Raw genomic sequence first — 15743 nt, forward strand, 5'->3', positions numbered from 1 at the left:
TCTCTGAATTTTTATGTGACCTGAGAAATGCAGCCCCAAAGATGTCTACAGAGTTATGCCCAAACTGAAGAGTCGTGTTCAGGATTTAGGAAGTTGCACACACAGTACATTAAAGCCACGTTTCTTTTACAGGAAGCTAACAGCTTGTGAGAGCTTTTTCAGTTGTGTTTGGACAGCTATGTCACTTGGATTGTAGTAGGTAACTTGGTAAAGAGATGCCAAATAATTCATTGTGTATTTAACAATGAAATCAAAGGAAAACAATTCTGAGAAATAAAACTGAATCTGCAAGTGGCATGTATTGACATTTGCCTATTGCAGTAATTGCACTTGCAAATAATTGCAAGTTAGTCCTATGTTTGCTCTGTGGAAGAATATCTGAAAGGAAGTGATTTTTGTAGTTAGCTTACAAAGTTGTACTGACACAATGGAATTTATTGTTCAAGAAGCATGTGAATTATCTCCCATATTCTTCCACCCACTACGTTCTCCTAAGCACTCTCTCTTCTCTGTAAACAATCAACTGAACTTGCCAGCTACAGCACGCAGGGTTGTTTTTTTTTCCCACCTTCTTTGTGCTGTATTGTTTTCCGGACTGTCACATTCTTTCTCTCTCTTTGGTGTTCATCTTTATGCAGCTTCTGTTGCATCCCAGCCCTTAAGAATAAGAAAAATAATTTCTAAGCAACTGAATTTACTAGTATTGTGTACTCCAGAGATATGGCTCTGTGCTGATCATGCTTGCTTTGATTTCCAGCTGCATGGAGTTTTATCTTCTTTTTTTTAAAAAAAGGAAGAAAATCACCAGATCTATTGGCTTGACTAATGAATAGAGGAAAGAAAACGCATCTGGGAGGAGCATCCTGCTTGCTTTTTTGACATTGGGAGAATTCTTATGCTTCATAGCACAAAAATTGCTAGGGATTGCTTTCGGGAAGGGGGGGGGAGAAGTGGACATCAGCTGCTGCAAGGAATAGAGCATGTTCATAGAAGCTCTCATGCATTATTCATCACAAGATCCTTTCACTGGAATCAGCTGGAGGAAATAGTCTAGTTTGAGCTACATTAGTATTATATTTAGGGGGCTTAAACAAGCCCAGGCAAGTACAGCACCAACTCTTTCTCTTCATCTGCAGGCAAATGTAGGGCAGTCAGCAGCTCTGCTTACACAGCTCCGTCTCTTTAGTCTGGATAACAGGAGTCATGCAACCAGGGGAAGCTACACTGAGGATACACACATGCATTCGTGCTGGAAAATGAAGCTTCAGGTAGGAGAACGTCTTGTCAGGAAACTGTCTTAGCTTTACAGTTCATAGTAGGGATGCTGTAAACCCTGCAAAATGAGTATGTACATCAGGGCAGCCTGTCTAGAGAGGCTGCTGTAGAGTCTCCTCATTAGAGTGCTTCACATAGAATGCTATGTGAATGATCCTTTTCAGTGTGATACTTTGTTCAGTTGTAACTGTGAAGCTGCTTTGTTGTTTTGGGTTGGGTTTTTTGGTTGGTTTTTTTTTTTAAGAGAAAAAAACACCTTTCCTTCATTCACACTAACACTCTTCTGAAGGTGCTGGGGATTAAAAGCAGAGAGTTTGCTGGGTTTTGGAAATTTTAGGGGATTGTTTTTATTAAGTTTTTTTTAAAAATTGTATTGGTATTAGCACTTTTGTTGGTGGGAGGTAACCATAAGAGATTCTGTTAAAACACATCTGGCTGTGATAAGCCTTATGCTCCAGTTGTGTCCTTTCAGAGTGCCTGCATTTGAATGGCTGCAGTATTTACCACTTTTTTTTCTTTTTTTCTTTTAATTTTCTGAATAAAGATGCTTGTAAATTGGAGCTTCTGTTCTCAAAAGCTCATCTGTATTTTCCAATGTTATTAGTTGCTCTAAAAGAAATCTGTATTTCTTCTCTATACAGGCTTTGTATATTTAAATCATCAGGCTCGAGCAACACTATTACTTCAGTTTTAAACAAAGAGGGAGATATTGCAAAACCTCATGGAATATTAACAAAGGGTCTTTGTTTTGTTTTGCGAGTATTGTTTGCTGTGTAATGTGTGGGTTTGTGCATGTGTGAGAGAGGGAGGTATACAAGCACATAATCTCATTTGGCAAGAATGTTGAAATGTTGCTTGCTTTGTGTGTTTGAAGTATGTATGCTGCTTCTGGATGCTAACTGCTCTGGTGCCTGTGTGTGTCCCGCCTGCCTGCCTGCCCTGTTTGGGTGGCTTGTTTCAGTTTGGGGAGGATTTTCTTTATTTATTTATTTAGGTGGGCTGCTAAAACACCCAACTTGAAGGTGAAAAAATCAGGAGTCCCTGCTACACAACTAGGGTGAAATGGTGCTTTGCAGTACAGGCAAGTTGTTTTCTTTTCAAAACGATAGCTTGAAGCCCAATCTGGGGTTTAGTAAATAAGCATTACTGGTGGAAGCAGAAATTGTCAGCTTTACGTGAAATCCCCCAGAAGGAGATTAATGATCATGTGCTTTTGGTGAAGCTTAAATGTACACTGCCTGTCAGTATGTTGTCTTACAAGATGACTTGATCATCTAAATAAAATTTGCATGTACAGGAGAGATATTTAGTACCTTTTGTTTTTTCTGTTGTTAACCATTTGGGAGTGATGATATTTTGTTACACACACTATCAGCCTGTGGCTTTGGGTGAGGGGGAGCACATCATTACCTCTGGGAGTCCTAAATAACTTAAAAATTAAATAACCTAGATAACTTTAAAAGCTCCTTTTGATTTCACATGTTAAAGTTCTTGACATTTATATGCTGTACATCCAGCAAGAATTGATCTGCTACTTGACTTTTAGAGATGCTTCAGTATTTGTCATGAGATAGAGAGGTGGCTGTCTTATACTCTTTTACAACAGATTGTGTGACCTTTCAATGCATAAGCTTGCTGTTTCATGGAAGCTCACTAGGAGGATTCTTTATCTGATTTTGTTAGACTTGTTAGGTCCCATGCATTGAGTTATTTGGTTGAAGTCAGTGGAACTGAGAGATGGATTGTGTGATTTAAACTCTTAAAGATTTAAAAAAAAAAACAACACTAAAGTGTATTTTACTGCTTTACTACTCACACCTGGAGGCCAGAGTTGTGTTGTCGAGTCATCAGCGTGTAGGGAAGGAATAGTTGTATCTGTACTTGCATTTTAAATGTACTGGGCAGATGTGTTGATAGTTTAAAATGAAGTTATGCAAAAACATCTTTGTGTTGTTCTTTCTCAGCTATCCACATTCGGATTTTGTCTGTACTCAGCCCACCAGCTACCCACTCCACTGGTTTTGGTTTTGTTTGGGTTTTTGTTTTGTTAGTTTGCTTTAAATAATCAAATCAGATTTAATACTATTACTGTGGCACAAAACAGCAATTATAGCCTCGTTGGCACAGAGAGAAATCCAGCATGTTTACCTCCAGCCTAAACCAGGTTAGGCCCAGATAAGAGTGTCATATTTGACATGCCATCTGAGAGTGCTCTGGCTTATGCCTGTGCTTCAAAAATTCCTCATAATTCTCACGCAGCTGAATCATGAGGGACCTGAATGGAATATGACGCTGTAGATAATAAAATCTCACTCTTGGGGAGAGGAGTTTTATTCTGGTGTTCACATTTTTATTTTTTTGTAATTCAGACTTGTTGTTAAAGAATAAGAAACTTTCACATGTCTGGGAATGCGTAATTTACTCCATCAGCTAAGAGCGAGGAAAATATTTTGACTGAATGGAACACTTCAGGCATTATTCAGGAAGGTGAGAATTTGCGCTGAACAAAAAAGCCCCAAAACAAACAACCCAAACAACTAACAAATAAGGGAGAAAAGAGCACAAATCCAATTTTTGGTTATTTTTCTGCACATCGCTTTGAAGAGCTGGAATCGAACCAGAACAGGAAATATACTCTGTGTTCAAACTGTGGCAGGGAGCAGAACTGAGACTTATTTGATAAAACTCCTTTCCAGTTTTATTTCCTGTCTCAGTGTCTCTTTGAAATGGAATATAAAGGTTCCTAATGGCAGATTCAGAAATACAGTTAGAATATTCAGTGTTTAGCAGCAGCAAGAAATGACACAAACTGGAACAAAGAGTATGCTTAGGTTGGTATTAAAGAAGTGAATAGAAGAGGAGTTATTAACTAGTTCTGTGATATAAAGGCAACATCGTATTGTAACAATATTTAAATAAATGGTTGCAGCTGTAATGTCCTTGGCAAAAGTAGTAACAACCAGGGAAGAACAAGCATGGTGGCCTCTGTAGGATCTATCAAGTAGTGTTGAAACTTCAGAGGTTTTTATTTCTCATCTGACAAGGAGTTTTAAAGGTAAGTCTGTGGTGAGAACAGATCTAGTTTGGGTTTGTGGGGGCTTTATTTAAAACAAAAAAAAACAACTGAAGAATAGGTTTAGGTTGAAAATAATTTTTTCAGTAGTGCAAAAGGAAGATATTTTCAATTCATGGCCTTCTGCCACTAGTTTGTGTCCCTTAAAGCTGAATGGTGGGCACTATTCTGGTGCCATGGTGGGGCTGTAATCAAATTGCTCATAATGACAAATGATGTAAAATGTATTTGGAGCATATATTACCATACATTCATGTCAGTTTTGTTGCCTGCCCTAGGCCATGTAGTATTTTCTCAGTGTGCCAGCTAGCTGCTTTATGTCTTTGCTGCTGCCTCTTCCCCCAGAGAAGGGTGGCCCTCTGCATCCCTCCATTGCCAGCAGTGGGGAGGGACTGTGTATGGCTTCCTCCTGTGGAGGTGGCTGGGGGAGAAACTCTAGGATACTCTACACTTCCTTAAGGAACAGGCTGGGAATCTCTGCACTTCAGTCTGGTCGAAGAAGGCAGAGGGGATACTGTCATCTCCCTGTGCTTCAGCCTCAACACCACGATAAATTTGGTTGCGTTATCATGGGCATGTCTTGGCCACTGGTGACAAGTGAGGCTCAGTAAGAGGAGGGACTGTTTCCTCCCAACCGCACCTCCCTGGACCTCTGTGTCTCATTGATCAAAAGGCACAGGATAAGCTGATACCTGAGCAGAAATGACTGAAGCTGTGCTGTCCATCCTTTCCTTCTTCCTGGGAATGACTTAAGAGCAGGCAGTAGTACAAAGCTTGCAGTCGGGATGTGACCCTCTGTATGCTTTGGTGGAGATGGAGGGATAATATTGGGCAACCATTTGGGTCCCCAGGATTGACTGTAAGTCAAGTCAGGACTTGACTACCAGCACAGAGAAGTCCAATCCAACAGCTGTTGGAATACGTCCAGAGAAGGGCCACGAGGATGATCAGGGGGCTGGAGCACCTCCCGTATGAAGATAGGCTGAGAAAGTTGGAGTTGTTCAGCCTGGAGAAGAGAAGGCTGCGTGGAGACCTCATAGCAGCCTTCCAATATCAGAAGGGGGCCTATAGGGATGCTGGAGAGGGACTCTTCATTAGGGACTGTAGTGATAGGTTAAGGGGTAACTGGTTAAAACTTAAACAGGGGAAGTTTAGATTGGATATAAGGAGGAAGTTCTTTACTGTGAGGGTGGTGAGGCACTGGAATGGGTTGCCCAGGGAAGTTGTGAATGTTCTATCCCTGGCAGTGTTCAAGGCGGGGTTGGACGAAGCCTTGGGTGAGATGGTTTAGTGTGAGGTGTCCCTGCCCACGGCAGGGGGGTTGGAACTACGTGATCTAAAGGTCCTTTCAAACCCTAACTATTCTATGATTCTATGATGTTAGTGTGGAGATGTGACAGCCCACACACCTGAGGCATCTCTCCGAGCAAGCCTCAGGCACAGGGCTCAGTGATGTGCTATCTTGGTGTTGTGGTTTTGGCTGGAATAGAGTTAATTTTTTCCCAATAGCTGGTACAGTGCTGTGTTTTGGATTTAGGTTGAGAAAAATGTTGGTAACGCACTGATGTTTTAGTTGATAACCACTATTTACACTAAGTGAAACACTATTCAGCTTCTTACACCACCCCACCAGCGCACAGGCTGGGGCGGCTCAGGGAGCTGGAGGAGACACAGCTGAGACAGCTGACCTCAAATGGCCAAAGGCATATTCCATGCTATATGACATCATGAGAGTATATAAACTGGGGAGAAAGCTGGCCACGGGCCACTGCTTCGGAATAGGCTGGGCATTCATCAGCGGGTGGTGAGCAATTGCATCGTGTATCTCCTGTTTTGTATATTCTTATTCTTTTATAGTTATTTTCCTTTTTCTGTCCTATTAAACTGTCTTTATCTCAACCCTCCCCCTGCTCCCCAAATCTTTATCTCATCCCACTACGGGGGTAGAGTGAACAACCAGCTGTGGTATTTAACTGCCTGTGGATTAAGCCATGATATATAGCTGTACAGCTCTAGTTTGGTCTGCTTTATTTACGCATTCATGTTAAAGTAACAGCAGATGAACCGATTGGAGGTGAAGTAGTGGTTAGATGTTTTGCAAGGTTTTATGTACAGTAAATGGTAGCATGTCATTGCAGTTATGCTTTGGAGCTCCCCAGTTGTGTATTTGCTTTTCAGAGATGTTTAGAGAACAATATGGAAATGAGATGATTGTGGACATACACAACATTCAAGCCTAATGCTAACAAAGACAGTTCAACACAGTTCATAAATGTTGGTGTACAGATGTTTATAACCTTGGGCTTAGATACAAAATCTTTAATATGGACAGGCCAGTTAGACCTCTCCGAGTTGGACCACTGATGTGTTAAACTCAGCTTTAGCCATTGTGCCTTCCTGTGTTTCTGGAGGAGTTTGTGTGAAGCTAGTGAAGGCTGGCAGCTTGAAAATGGAAGTCAGGAAGGAACTGACAGCAACTATTGCAGTCTGGGATTTGAGGAGCTGTTTCTGATTTCTCATCTTGCAGAGGGGAGCACAGTCCTCTTTCATCTCTCTGCATCCCTGCAGTACAGGTATTTGAGGCACTGGTGGCACTCCCTGCTCCCTTCCTGTCATGCATTACCATTTTTCTGATTTGTTTATTTTTTGCTAAGGTCTGAATTCAATTTCTGGAGAGAATTGTCTCCTATACAGGAGTATGAAATAATGTTTTCTGGTACCCTTGAGCACTAAATGCATATCTTGTGAATGATGGTTATTCCAGAGAACTCACTCAAAGACCCAAACAGTTCCTTATGCTCATGGGAACAGGAATGCTAGTGTTGTCAACAAAGTCAAGGTCATAGCTAGAACTGAAAAGATAAGAACTGCTCTACCAGGCTGGACCAAAGCACTTATGTGGCATTGTGCAATTGGAGATGCTGAGGGACTAGTGCAAAACCAGGCATGTAATTATGTAATAGTTTAAAACCAGGCACGTCATCAGCCATATGATGATGCCTCCCCAGAAAGCTCTCCCAGCCCTCGCTGATTTATAGCTCAAGGACTCTTTTGTATTTATATTTGATATTTCTCAGTAGATTCCTGTTCCACTAATCTCTTAAATGGCTTTTTCTGAATCCAAATAAAACTTCGAGCACCTAAAACCACATGAGGCAAAGATTCCCACCGTTAACTATGGATTGTGTAAAACCCAGTGTCTTTTGTTCTGAAATGAGCATTTCATTGGATGTTCTATGTTTCTTTTAGTGGAGAGATGGAAGATTGCTTCCTAGTTATTTTTAATGTGACCTTCGTGATTCTGTGATCTCTTTTCCATGTTAAGAGTCCCAGTCTATTTAGTCATTTCTTGCATGGAAATCATTCATATATTCAGTCACCCCATTACCCTTTTTGTATCCTTTTCAGTCTTAGTAACTCTTGTTTGATTTCTGTGGGATGAGAACTGCACTCAGTATTTAAAATGGGATTTCTGTGTTTGTAGAAGATAGTGATTTTCTGCTTTGTTCTCTAATACTTACAAACTCTTAGGGGGTTTTATTCTAGTGTCAAGCACTGAGCTGCTGTTTCGGTAAAATTACTTTTATAACCTGAAGATTGTACAAGAAATCTGGAGAGGAACTTTTAACAAGGGCATGTAGAGATAGGACATGAGGTAATGGCTTTAAGCTGACAGATGGGAGGTTTGGATTAGACATTAGGAAAAAAATTCTTACTATGAGGTTGATGAGGCACTGGCACAGGTTGCCCAGAGAAGTTGTCGATGCCCCATCCCTGGAATTGTTCAAGGCCAGGTTGGATGGGGCTTTGAGCAACCTTGTCTAGTGGAAGGTCTCCTTGCACTTTGCAAGGGGGTTGGAATTAGTTGACCTTCAAGGTCCCTTCCAAACCAAACCATTGTGTGATTCTGTGATTGTATTTCTTAGTACCTGGACTCCAGCCTTGTATATGTAAAGGTCAGATTGTCACTTGCCATTTATCCCGCCTGCATGTCATCTGCTATTTTACTAGCTGGTACGGTTTGGTGGTTGTACACCTTGTCTTGGCTAATGAAAGGAAGCTGTACAGAAAGTAAACATTGACATCACATTATTAGCCTTGCTTTTCAGGCTGTTTCGTATTAACTCTCTCCCTGTGAAGCTCCACTGGTGACTTCCTTCTGCTGTGAAAACTGTTGTTATTAAAAAACAAAACAAAACCAACAAAAAAAACCAACCAAACACGAAAACATTTCCTAACCTTTAGTCAGATATTTACCATGTGCTAACCTTTCCTTCGGTCTATGATAGCTTAGAAAACACAGCACTAGTCAGCCCACACTACCTGGTTTACAGAAAGAATTTAACAAAATCCCATCCCAAAATATCTTAGAGTTTATGAGCTTATTGATGCTTTCAAGGGAAAAGAGAAAAAAAAAATAATCCCAAACTATTTAATTTGTGAAATACCTTTCCTTTACAAAAGCTGCAATATGTGAAGTCTGGTCACTAGCCTGCTAGTGAATGATTCACTAAACTTGCCCGGTGTAAGGGTTGGCCTTGTTGCTCTGCAGTTTCCTGAGTATTTCCTGGCACCTTTGCTAGAAACTGCGTGGCACTACTCACCTTCCAGGCCCCTATTACTAAAGAGGTGGTGCTTCCTGTTGATCAGTTGAACTATATTCCATCAATCCTTAGGTTTGTGACCAAGCTACTTTTAGAACGTAATAAAATTTAAGATTACTTGACCAAACATCCATTTGCAGATAGATACAACAATCAAGTATTCATTTAAAGCTAAAATTATATGACTGACAAATATTTTAAACTTAGTTCACTTGCCTTCAGAAAAGAGAATAGAAATCTCCCAGAGCTTGTTAAACTAATGTAACTGGGCTAAATTTTTGGTAACTTCATGTATCTGAACTTCCTTTGGAAAAAATCTTGACTCTTTTCCTTTGGACTTTTTATTTGGTTGTTTTTCCTGGACTACTGGCCTTTCTCAGAACTGGTTCAAAGATGAATTTCAGTAATCAGTGTGTTGAAGTTTTGTTTATTCTCCCGTACTGCAGATGGAAGAATTCAGAGGAAAATGAGCACAGCCAGAGTGGCAGTTATTAAAAACTTCTTTATATTCAGTAATTATTTTTTTTCAAACTCCCTTTGAGCTGCAGTGTCTTGCAAGGCTTCACTTAAAGTCACTTTTGAGAACAGGTACTTTCATTCTTCAAGCATTATTTTTTGGTGTCATTGTGCACCAGTGGGACTGAAGAGTCCTTGTGTTATGTCCTGTTTAACTAGGTATTAGGTGTTGTATATATGTAGAAAGAGGACACCTTTGGTCTCTCAAAACTTCTAGTCTGAAAAAGTGAGCTCATATGGCAAGAAACAGTTTTGCTTCCTCAGTTTTACCCCTGAGGAACTGAGTTATAAATTGAAGTGGCTTGCCCAAGGAGTGTGCAAAACCAATGATGAAACCATGAACTAGATGTTCTTAAGGTCCTTTCAAACCCTAGACATTCTATGATTCTGTGACCCAAAAATCAGTGATGTATCCTTGACCACTTCCTTCACTAGAACTGGTGTTGGGCTGTTCTCTTCTGAGGCCTAAATTTTCTTTCAGCAGAGTTATTAGGAGTACCTGAAAATGCAGAGAAAGGGCTTGTCTCCAGGCTTGCCCATTTTGTTATCTTCTAAGCTTCTTGTTAAAAAAATCATATGTGATTACGGTAATTCTCAGAGCTTTCATGTGTTGATTTCTGAGTGGTGTCCATGGATTTTAACTGCACCTGTTAAAGGCAGCCTGGTCCTTTCTGGCATTGCAGACTCTCATTAGCACAGTTTGTCATCTCTTCATGAAAATTACTCAACTGTACTGCTGTCTGGCCACGCTTTTCTTCTTTCAAGACATAATGGTGACCCCATGGCTTTCAATAAGGGTGTATGGTAGTAACTTTTTTGAAGGTGATGCAAATTGCTAAAGCTTTTGTAAGAATAATATGATAAAGCATTGTGTCTCTGTCCTATGTAGCACAGCCACAGGTGTTAAAACTACCAAGCCATACCTTCTGTATTTGTTAATAATACTTTGTGTGGTACACAAGCAGAGCTAAACTTTGCTAGGTTACTCTTACTGAGTTGCTGAGAAAAGACTCAAAAAAACTCACCACACCACCTTTTATATCTGGATTTTTAACAGTCATAAATCTATAAAGAACAGAGAGAATTTCAGATGATGCTGTTCTTCCCACCTCCTCTCTTTTTTGATGTCTTCTTTTTGTAGCTTGCTCTCCTTTTCATGTCTCTTCTTGATGTGTTTTTGACATCAGGGTTTAATTTTTGTTTAACATCACTTCTGGATATGTTGTTTTCACTTACGGATTCTTTCTACTTGTTGCTAAGCTGTGCGTTTCTGTCTTACGGTTGCATTTGCTGAAAATACTCTTTTGAAATGTGTCTTGGAATCCATATGCTTCTTCGTTAGCAATATCCTTTTCTCACCTGTCTGCTATACATGGATGAAAGACAACAGACAATGATTGGGGACTTCCTTGATGCTACTTTATTATGTTGACTTCAATTTCATCAAGTGACTACTGCTTCTAAATGTATTTTCTTTGGTGGCTGTTACAGGTCTGTGGAAACCTTCCAGTGCTTAAACTGAGATGACCCAAAATAGCCAAGCAATGAATGCCTTTGCCAGTCATCTCAGAAACTAGCCTTTAATGAGTCAGATTGTCTGAAACAGGTCTCTAAAGACTGTGTGTAAAGTTTCTCTAGCTCTCTTAGGAGCAAAACCTGTGAGGTTCAGGTCAACTTTTACGCTCACTGAAGTGATTTAGCTTCCACAATGACTTTGAAGGAGGTAGCAGTTGTCTCTCCAAGTACAGCTGTACAGGCTCTGCAAAGTCTTCATTGAGAGTTGCCCTTCTTGAAACGAGTTACAGTGCCCTTGCACTGAACTTTGACTCCTTCTTGATTGCAGATAATTTTTCATAGAATCGTAGAAGTTTTCAGGTACTTGAATTAATTAAATTCATGTGCTTTCTTTATGAAGCTAGCGATGAGGAAATCGGAAGGGCCCAACTCAGGCCTTTCCTCATACGTCTGGACTGAGCATATCCACAGATGCTGTTTCTTCCAAGTTCTTTCATTTTGTTGTTATCTGCAGACACCAGAAGGGTACTGTAAAGCTGTCCAGAAGTGCCTAAAGGCATAGGATGTGCTCCAAAGAGCTTATTGTGTCACGTAAGGTGAAGTAATGCAGAAGAGCATTGCAAGAGGGCAATTTTTTTTAATTTCTTCAGGTAAGCAGTTTAGGGCTGAAAGACTACACAGATTATTCTGCCCTCCCTTGTCTCATCCCTTGTTTCTCCGTTTTGCCTTTGACAAAGGACAGAATGACTTCAACCTATTTGCTAGGTGCCTTGTGCCTGTGAAGAGCAGCCTCATTTGGTAGGGGAAAAAAGACAAAACCACAAAAGCCAAACCAGTCAAAACCACCACCCTGAGTTTCAGTCCTAGCAAAGAAAAAAAACTAACCAAAAATGCCCAAATCACAGCCAAAAAAAAAGCATGTTGTTCGTTCTTCCTGAGATGTAGCACTTTCAAAAGCAAAATCTAAACAGTACTGAAATTTTATGATTATGTTAAAAGAAATCGTAACCTTGTGATCTCTAGATTGAGCATGGAAGCACCATAGCCATGTGTCTGTCCTGCATGTAACTGAAAGAAAGGTTATGAAGATAAAGGTTCCTTTTGTTTTTTTAATTGTACGTATTTTTTTTAACTAATGGTTGAAACATATATTTTTAAGATGTTCTTCCTGTCTCTTGCAGTTACTAGGCAGTGTTGCTGACTTATTTTTATCATGTGTATTTTGATGTACTCAGCCTCAGTGATGTGTGCTCTTGTTTTATGAATTTTTAACTAATTTCATGATTTTGGAACTTGAGTCACATTTTTTAGTGTATCAGAGGTTGACAAAATGGAATTGTAGTTGTTTAAAAAGTGGTGAAAAGTTTGGATTTTGAGTACTAGATCCAGTAGTACCTCAGTGGCAAATTGGTGACTTGAATTGGTATATATTTCTGGACAAAGGTTATACTAGGTTCTAGAGTGTACTGTGGAAATGCATGAGTTTTTTGTTGTTTGGGGGATTTTGTTGGGTTTTGGTTTATCTTTTGTAATAGAAGTGAATATGAAGCCCTTCAGTGGTAGAAATTCATAGTTCAAAAGAGAAGGTGGCACAGAGGTATCAGGAGAGTGCTGGGAAGAGGAAGAAATGTCTTTAAAATGTTCTTGCAGGGCCTGGTTTCTGCCCTTCCTGTTTGGTGGCTGGGCAGCCATCAGCATGGGGTTTTGCGTTTCTCTTCTTTGGGATCTTGGCTTTTTTTTTTTAATGTAATGTCAAGTTCACAACTTACCCTGGTGTAACAGGAAGCAATCTCAAAATTAGCTAGTTTAAGCTCCCTTATATTGACCTCGATGGTTCATTGGTCTCCATATTGGGACTATTTTGTGTTTACTGCACACAGTTATTTCTTTCTCTTGATAATAAGTTAATAGTTTTCTTTGAGCAGTTTTGCCATTCCATCTGGTTTCTGCTAACGGCTAATTTTGTTGTTGTTTCTTGTCATCAGTTTCTCTCTTGCTGTCCAATGGAAAATTAGTGTTTTATGACTCTTTGGGGTGCTTGTTTTATCTCGATTGACAGTCAGTGGTTAACATTAGGACTTTGAAATGTAACAATACTCTTCCCCAAGGAAGTATTTGTCTATCTCAGAGGGGTCAGATTAGTTTGAAGAACCAGATATAATACCGTAGGCTATTTGAGGCACCAGCTCTGCTTTCCTGGCTGGTCTGTCATGGTTAGAGAAATAATCGCTGTTTTCTCTCTCTGCTTTATTCAGGAACTATGCTTCTGCTAATGTGTTTGGTTGGTTTGGTTTTGGTTTTATTTTTTTAATATGTCCCTCTCCTAAAATGATGGCCTTGCACCCACTCTGTTCTTCATAAGAGCACTGACTGTGCATTGTTCTCCCCAGAGATATCCCCCGTTTCAAGTCAAAATTAGTCTCCTGACTTCTGTTGGCTTCCCATTTCCCAGGTTACAATCAAGAGGGATAGAGCAGGAGCTGACTTAGTGGCCTCCTGTGCTGTAGTTTGGTGTAGTTATTACAGCTGGACAGAAGTTGTTAAATTAAGAATAGATGAATCTAGCTGCAGTCAACATCCCTGAAATGGCTTTGTTCATGGGAAAGCTTGGGAGCTCTTGAGTTTTAAAGGTGGACGGGTTTATAACTGTCCTTGTTGTTTTTCATCAACCTTAAAGTAAATGAACTTCAGTGACAAGTTACTGTTCCTATACTCCATCATTGCCACATCAGCATTTCAGCCCAGTGCCTTGCCTAACTTGACCAGCTGCTTCAGGGGCCTGTGTATTTCAACAGGAAGCATTTTCACAATGAAAAGACTGTGATTTTTTTTTTTTTTCTGGCTGTAAGAAAACTAAAAACCTGAGCTGTACTTTGAAAGCTCGTGATTTACCATAATACCTGTATTCAAATGGCAAACACACTGTAGACAGGCAAAAGAAAAAACTAAACAAAGGTATCTCTGTCCATAAAGCTTATTTTGATCAGAAAACTAACACTTGATGTGTAGGGCAGAGAGATCTGTATGGGTATAATTTGCTTTTGCACCATGGCTTTTCATGGCATACCTGATCAAATTTAAACAAACTGCAACCTGATCCAAGCTCTTAATTATGCTTTGGGCATTTTCTTGTCTGCCAGAAAATGCTGTGTTAAATGTAAAGGGGAGTTGAAGAATGGTGCCAGGCCCAAACCAATTCCTAAGTGAGATAGCCTTAACCTACAGTGCAATTTAAAAATAAGGGGACATCAGTCCTCCATGTAAACTGTAAGCAGTGGTGTCACAGATAATGAGAATTCTAGCTCATTACAAGCTGAATAAACCATTTCTATAAACCATTCTTCTCTGTTTCTCTCAGTTATACTACAGCAAAGTGCTTTTAGAGGTAAGATTCAGACTATCTCCAGGTTATCAACCATACGGTGTCACAAGCTGTCCTGGGTGAAAAGGGACAGGTCTAAAGCAATGTATGTGATTATTCAATAAATAAAACAAAGGTAGCCTTAAAAAAAAATAGACACAAACAAAAAACAAACAGAACAGAGACCAAATTCGTACAATGCCATTAAAAACTCAAGCTAGGTACATGTAGTGATAATCTGACCCAAAGGAAAATTTTTTTCTCTTATTTTTTTAAAGACATGTTAATGTCTTTTAATCAAGAAACTCTGCATATTCTACAAACTCACTGTAATATTATGGCAAATGACAACTGGAAGAGATACAGTGGTGGGAGCTGAGGTTCTTCTGTCAAAGGATTTCTGAGATGCAACAGCTGTTGCAGGAAGGATGTTAACAGTCTTTTTTCTACAGCCCGTTATCTTGAGAGTGGGCAAAGTTTAACAGGGACAAGGACATTCCTTGGTTGGGTACCGCTGGAAAGGTAATTCCCCATTCTCCTTTGCCATTACAAGTTCTCTCCTAGCCCATAAAGAGGCATGTGAAGCAGGTGCTTTGGTCTGCTTTTTCTTGATGCTTCGAGCCGTTAATTGTTTCTGTGAATTGTCTCTCATCAGAATACCTGTTTCTCATCTCAGATTCAACAAAGAAATGTAACAGTTGTCTTGCCTTTTAAGAAAAAATTAAATAGAGGGAGAGGAGGATTGGTTTTGTTTTTCTCTTCCTCAGCTGTATTGCAGGTTATATTGCTTATTACTTGCTCCATCCTCCTTTCCCCTTTCTGCTCTTTAGTTAAAAGAGTTTTCACTTCTGCCATGCCAAGCCATGTGGCAGCTGCTTTTGATTTGTGGAAGCACAAGTAGAAGCCTTCTCACATGTTTGACTGCAGGGAAGATGTTAACATGCTTTTCACTGAAAGGAAAGAAAGGTGAACACAGATGCATTTGAAATGAAAACAGAGCATCTGCAATATCAAGAAATGTGAATTTCACAAGGAGGAAACCTGAGCTTCCCCAGCAGTGGGAAGAGAATTTAAGTCTGCTTATTGTAGTGCAAGCATTTTTGCAAGCTATCCTCTACCATTTATATATGTGAAGCAGTTTTACCTGTTAGTGCTTTTCAGAGATGATCTCTTTTTTTTTTTTTTAAAGTGAGCTTTGGGAAGGATTATTATCAAAGGCCATAAAGTTCTCACTACAGAAAGTGCACCTCCTGGTTCCCCAGCCCTGAGTGGTCATTCTGACCTTTGTTATTCTACTTTGATGGTGTCTGAGATAGAAACAAAATCAGCCTCATTGTCATTAAAATTCAGATGACACTTGCAGAACTTTGCTTCTGAGAGGGTTACTTTGTCTTAGCTG

General features: G+C 39.9%; 1 protein-coding gene across 9 annotated transcripts in view; it reads left to right on the forward strand.

Moving 5' to 3' along the window:
* The window catches only part of MARCHF8 (membrane associated ring-CH-type finger 8), a 95955-nt gene that overhangs the window by 43239 nt on the left and 36973 nt on the right, over positions 1–15743 (forward strand). For 5 of the 9 annotated variants that reach the window (XM_061459293.1, XM_061459295.1, XM_061459294.1 and 2 more), the window contains one exon: positions 1137–1268. The exons of the other annotated variants lie outside the window; for them this stretch is intronic. In XM_061459293.1, the coding sequence (XP_061315277.1) occupies positions 1137–1268 (132 nt within the window). The remainder of the gene's footprint in view (positions 1–1136; positions 1269–15743) is intronic. 9 annotated transcript variants of the gene reach the window in all.

The sequence above is a fragment of the Pezoporus flaviventris genome, unplaced genomic scaffold (assembly GCF_033815535.1).
Source record: "Pezoporus flaviventris isolate CSIRO_AGI_PZ_B2104156 unplaced genomic scaffold, CSIRO_AGI_Pfla_v1 ptg000029l, whole genome shotgun sequence".
Classification (NCBI taxonomy): Eukaryota; Metazoa; Chordata; class Aves; order Psittaciformes; family Psittacidae; genus Pezoporus; species Pezoporus flaviventris.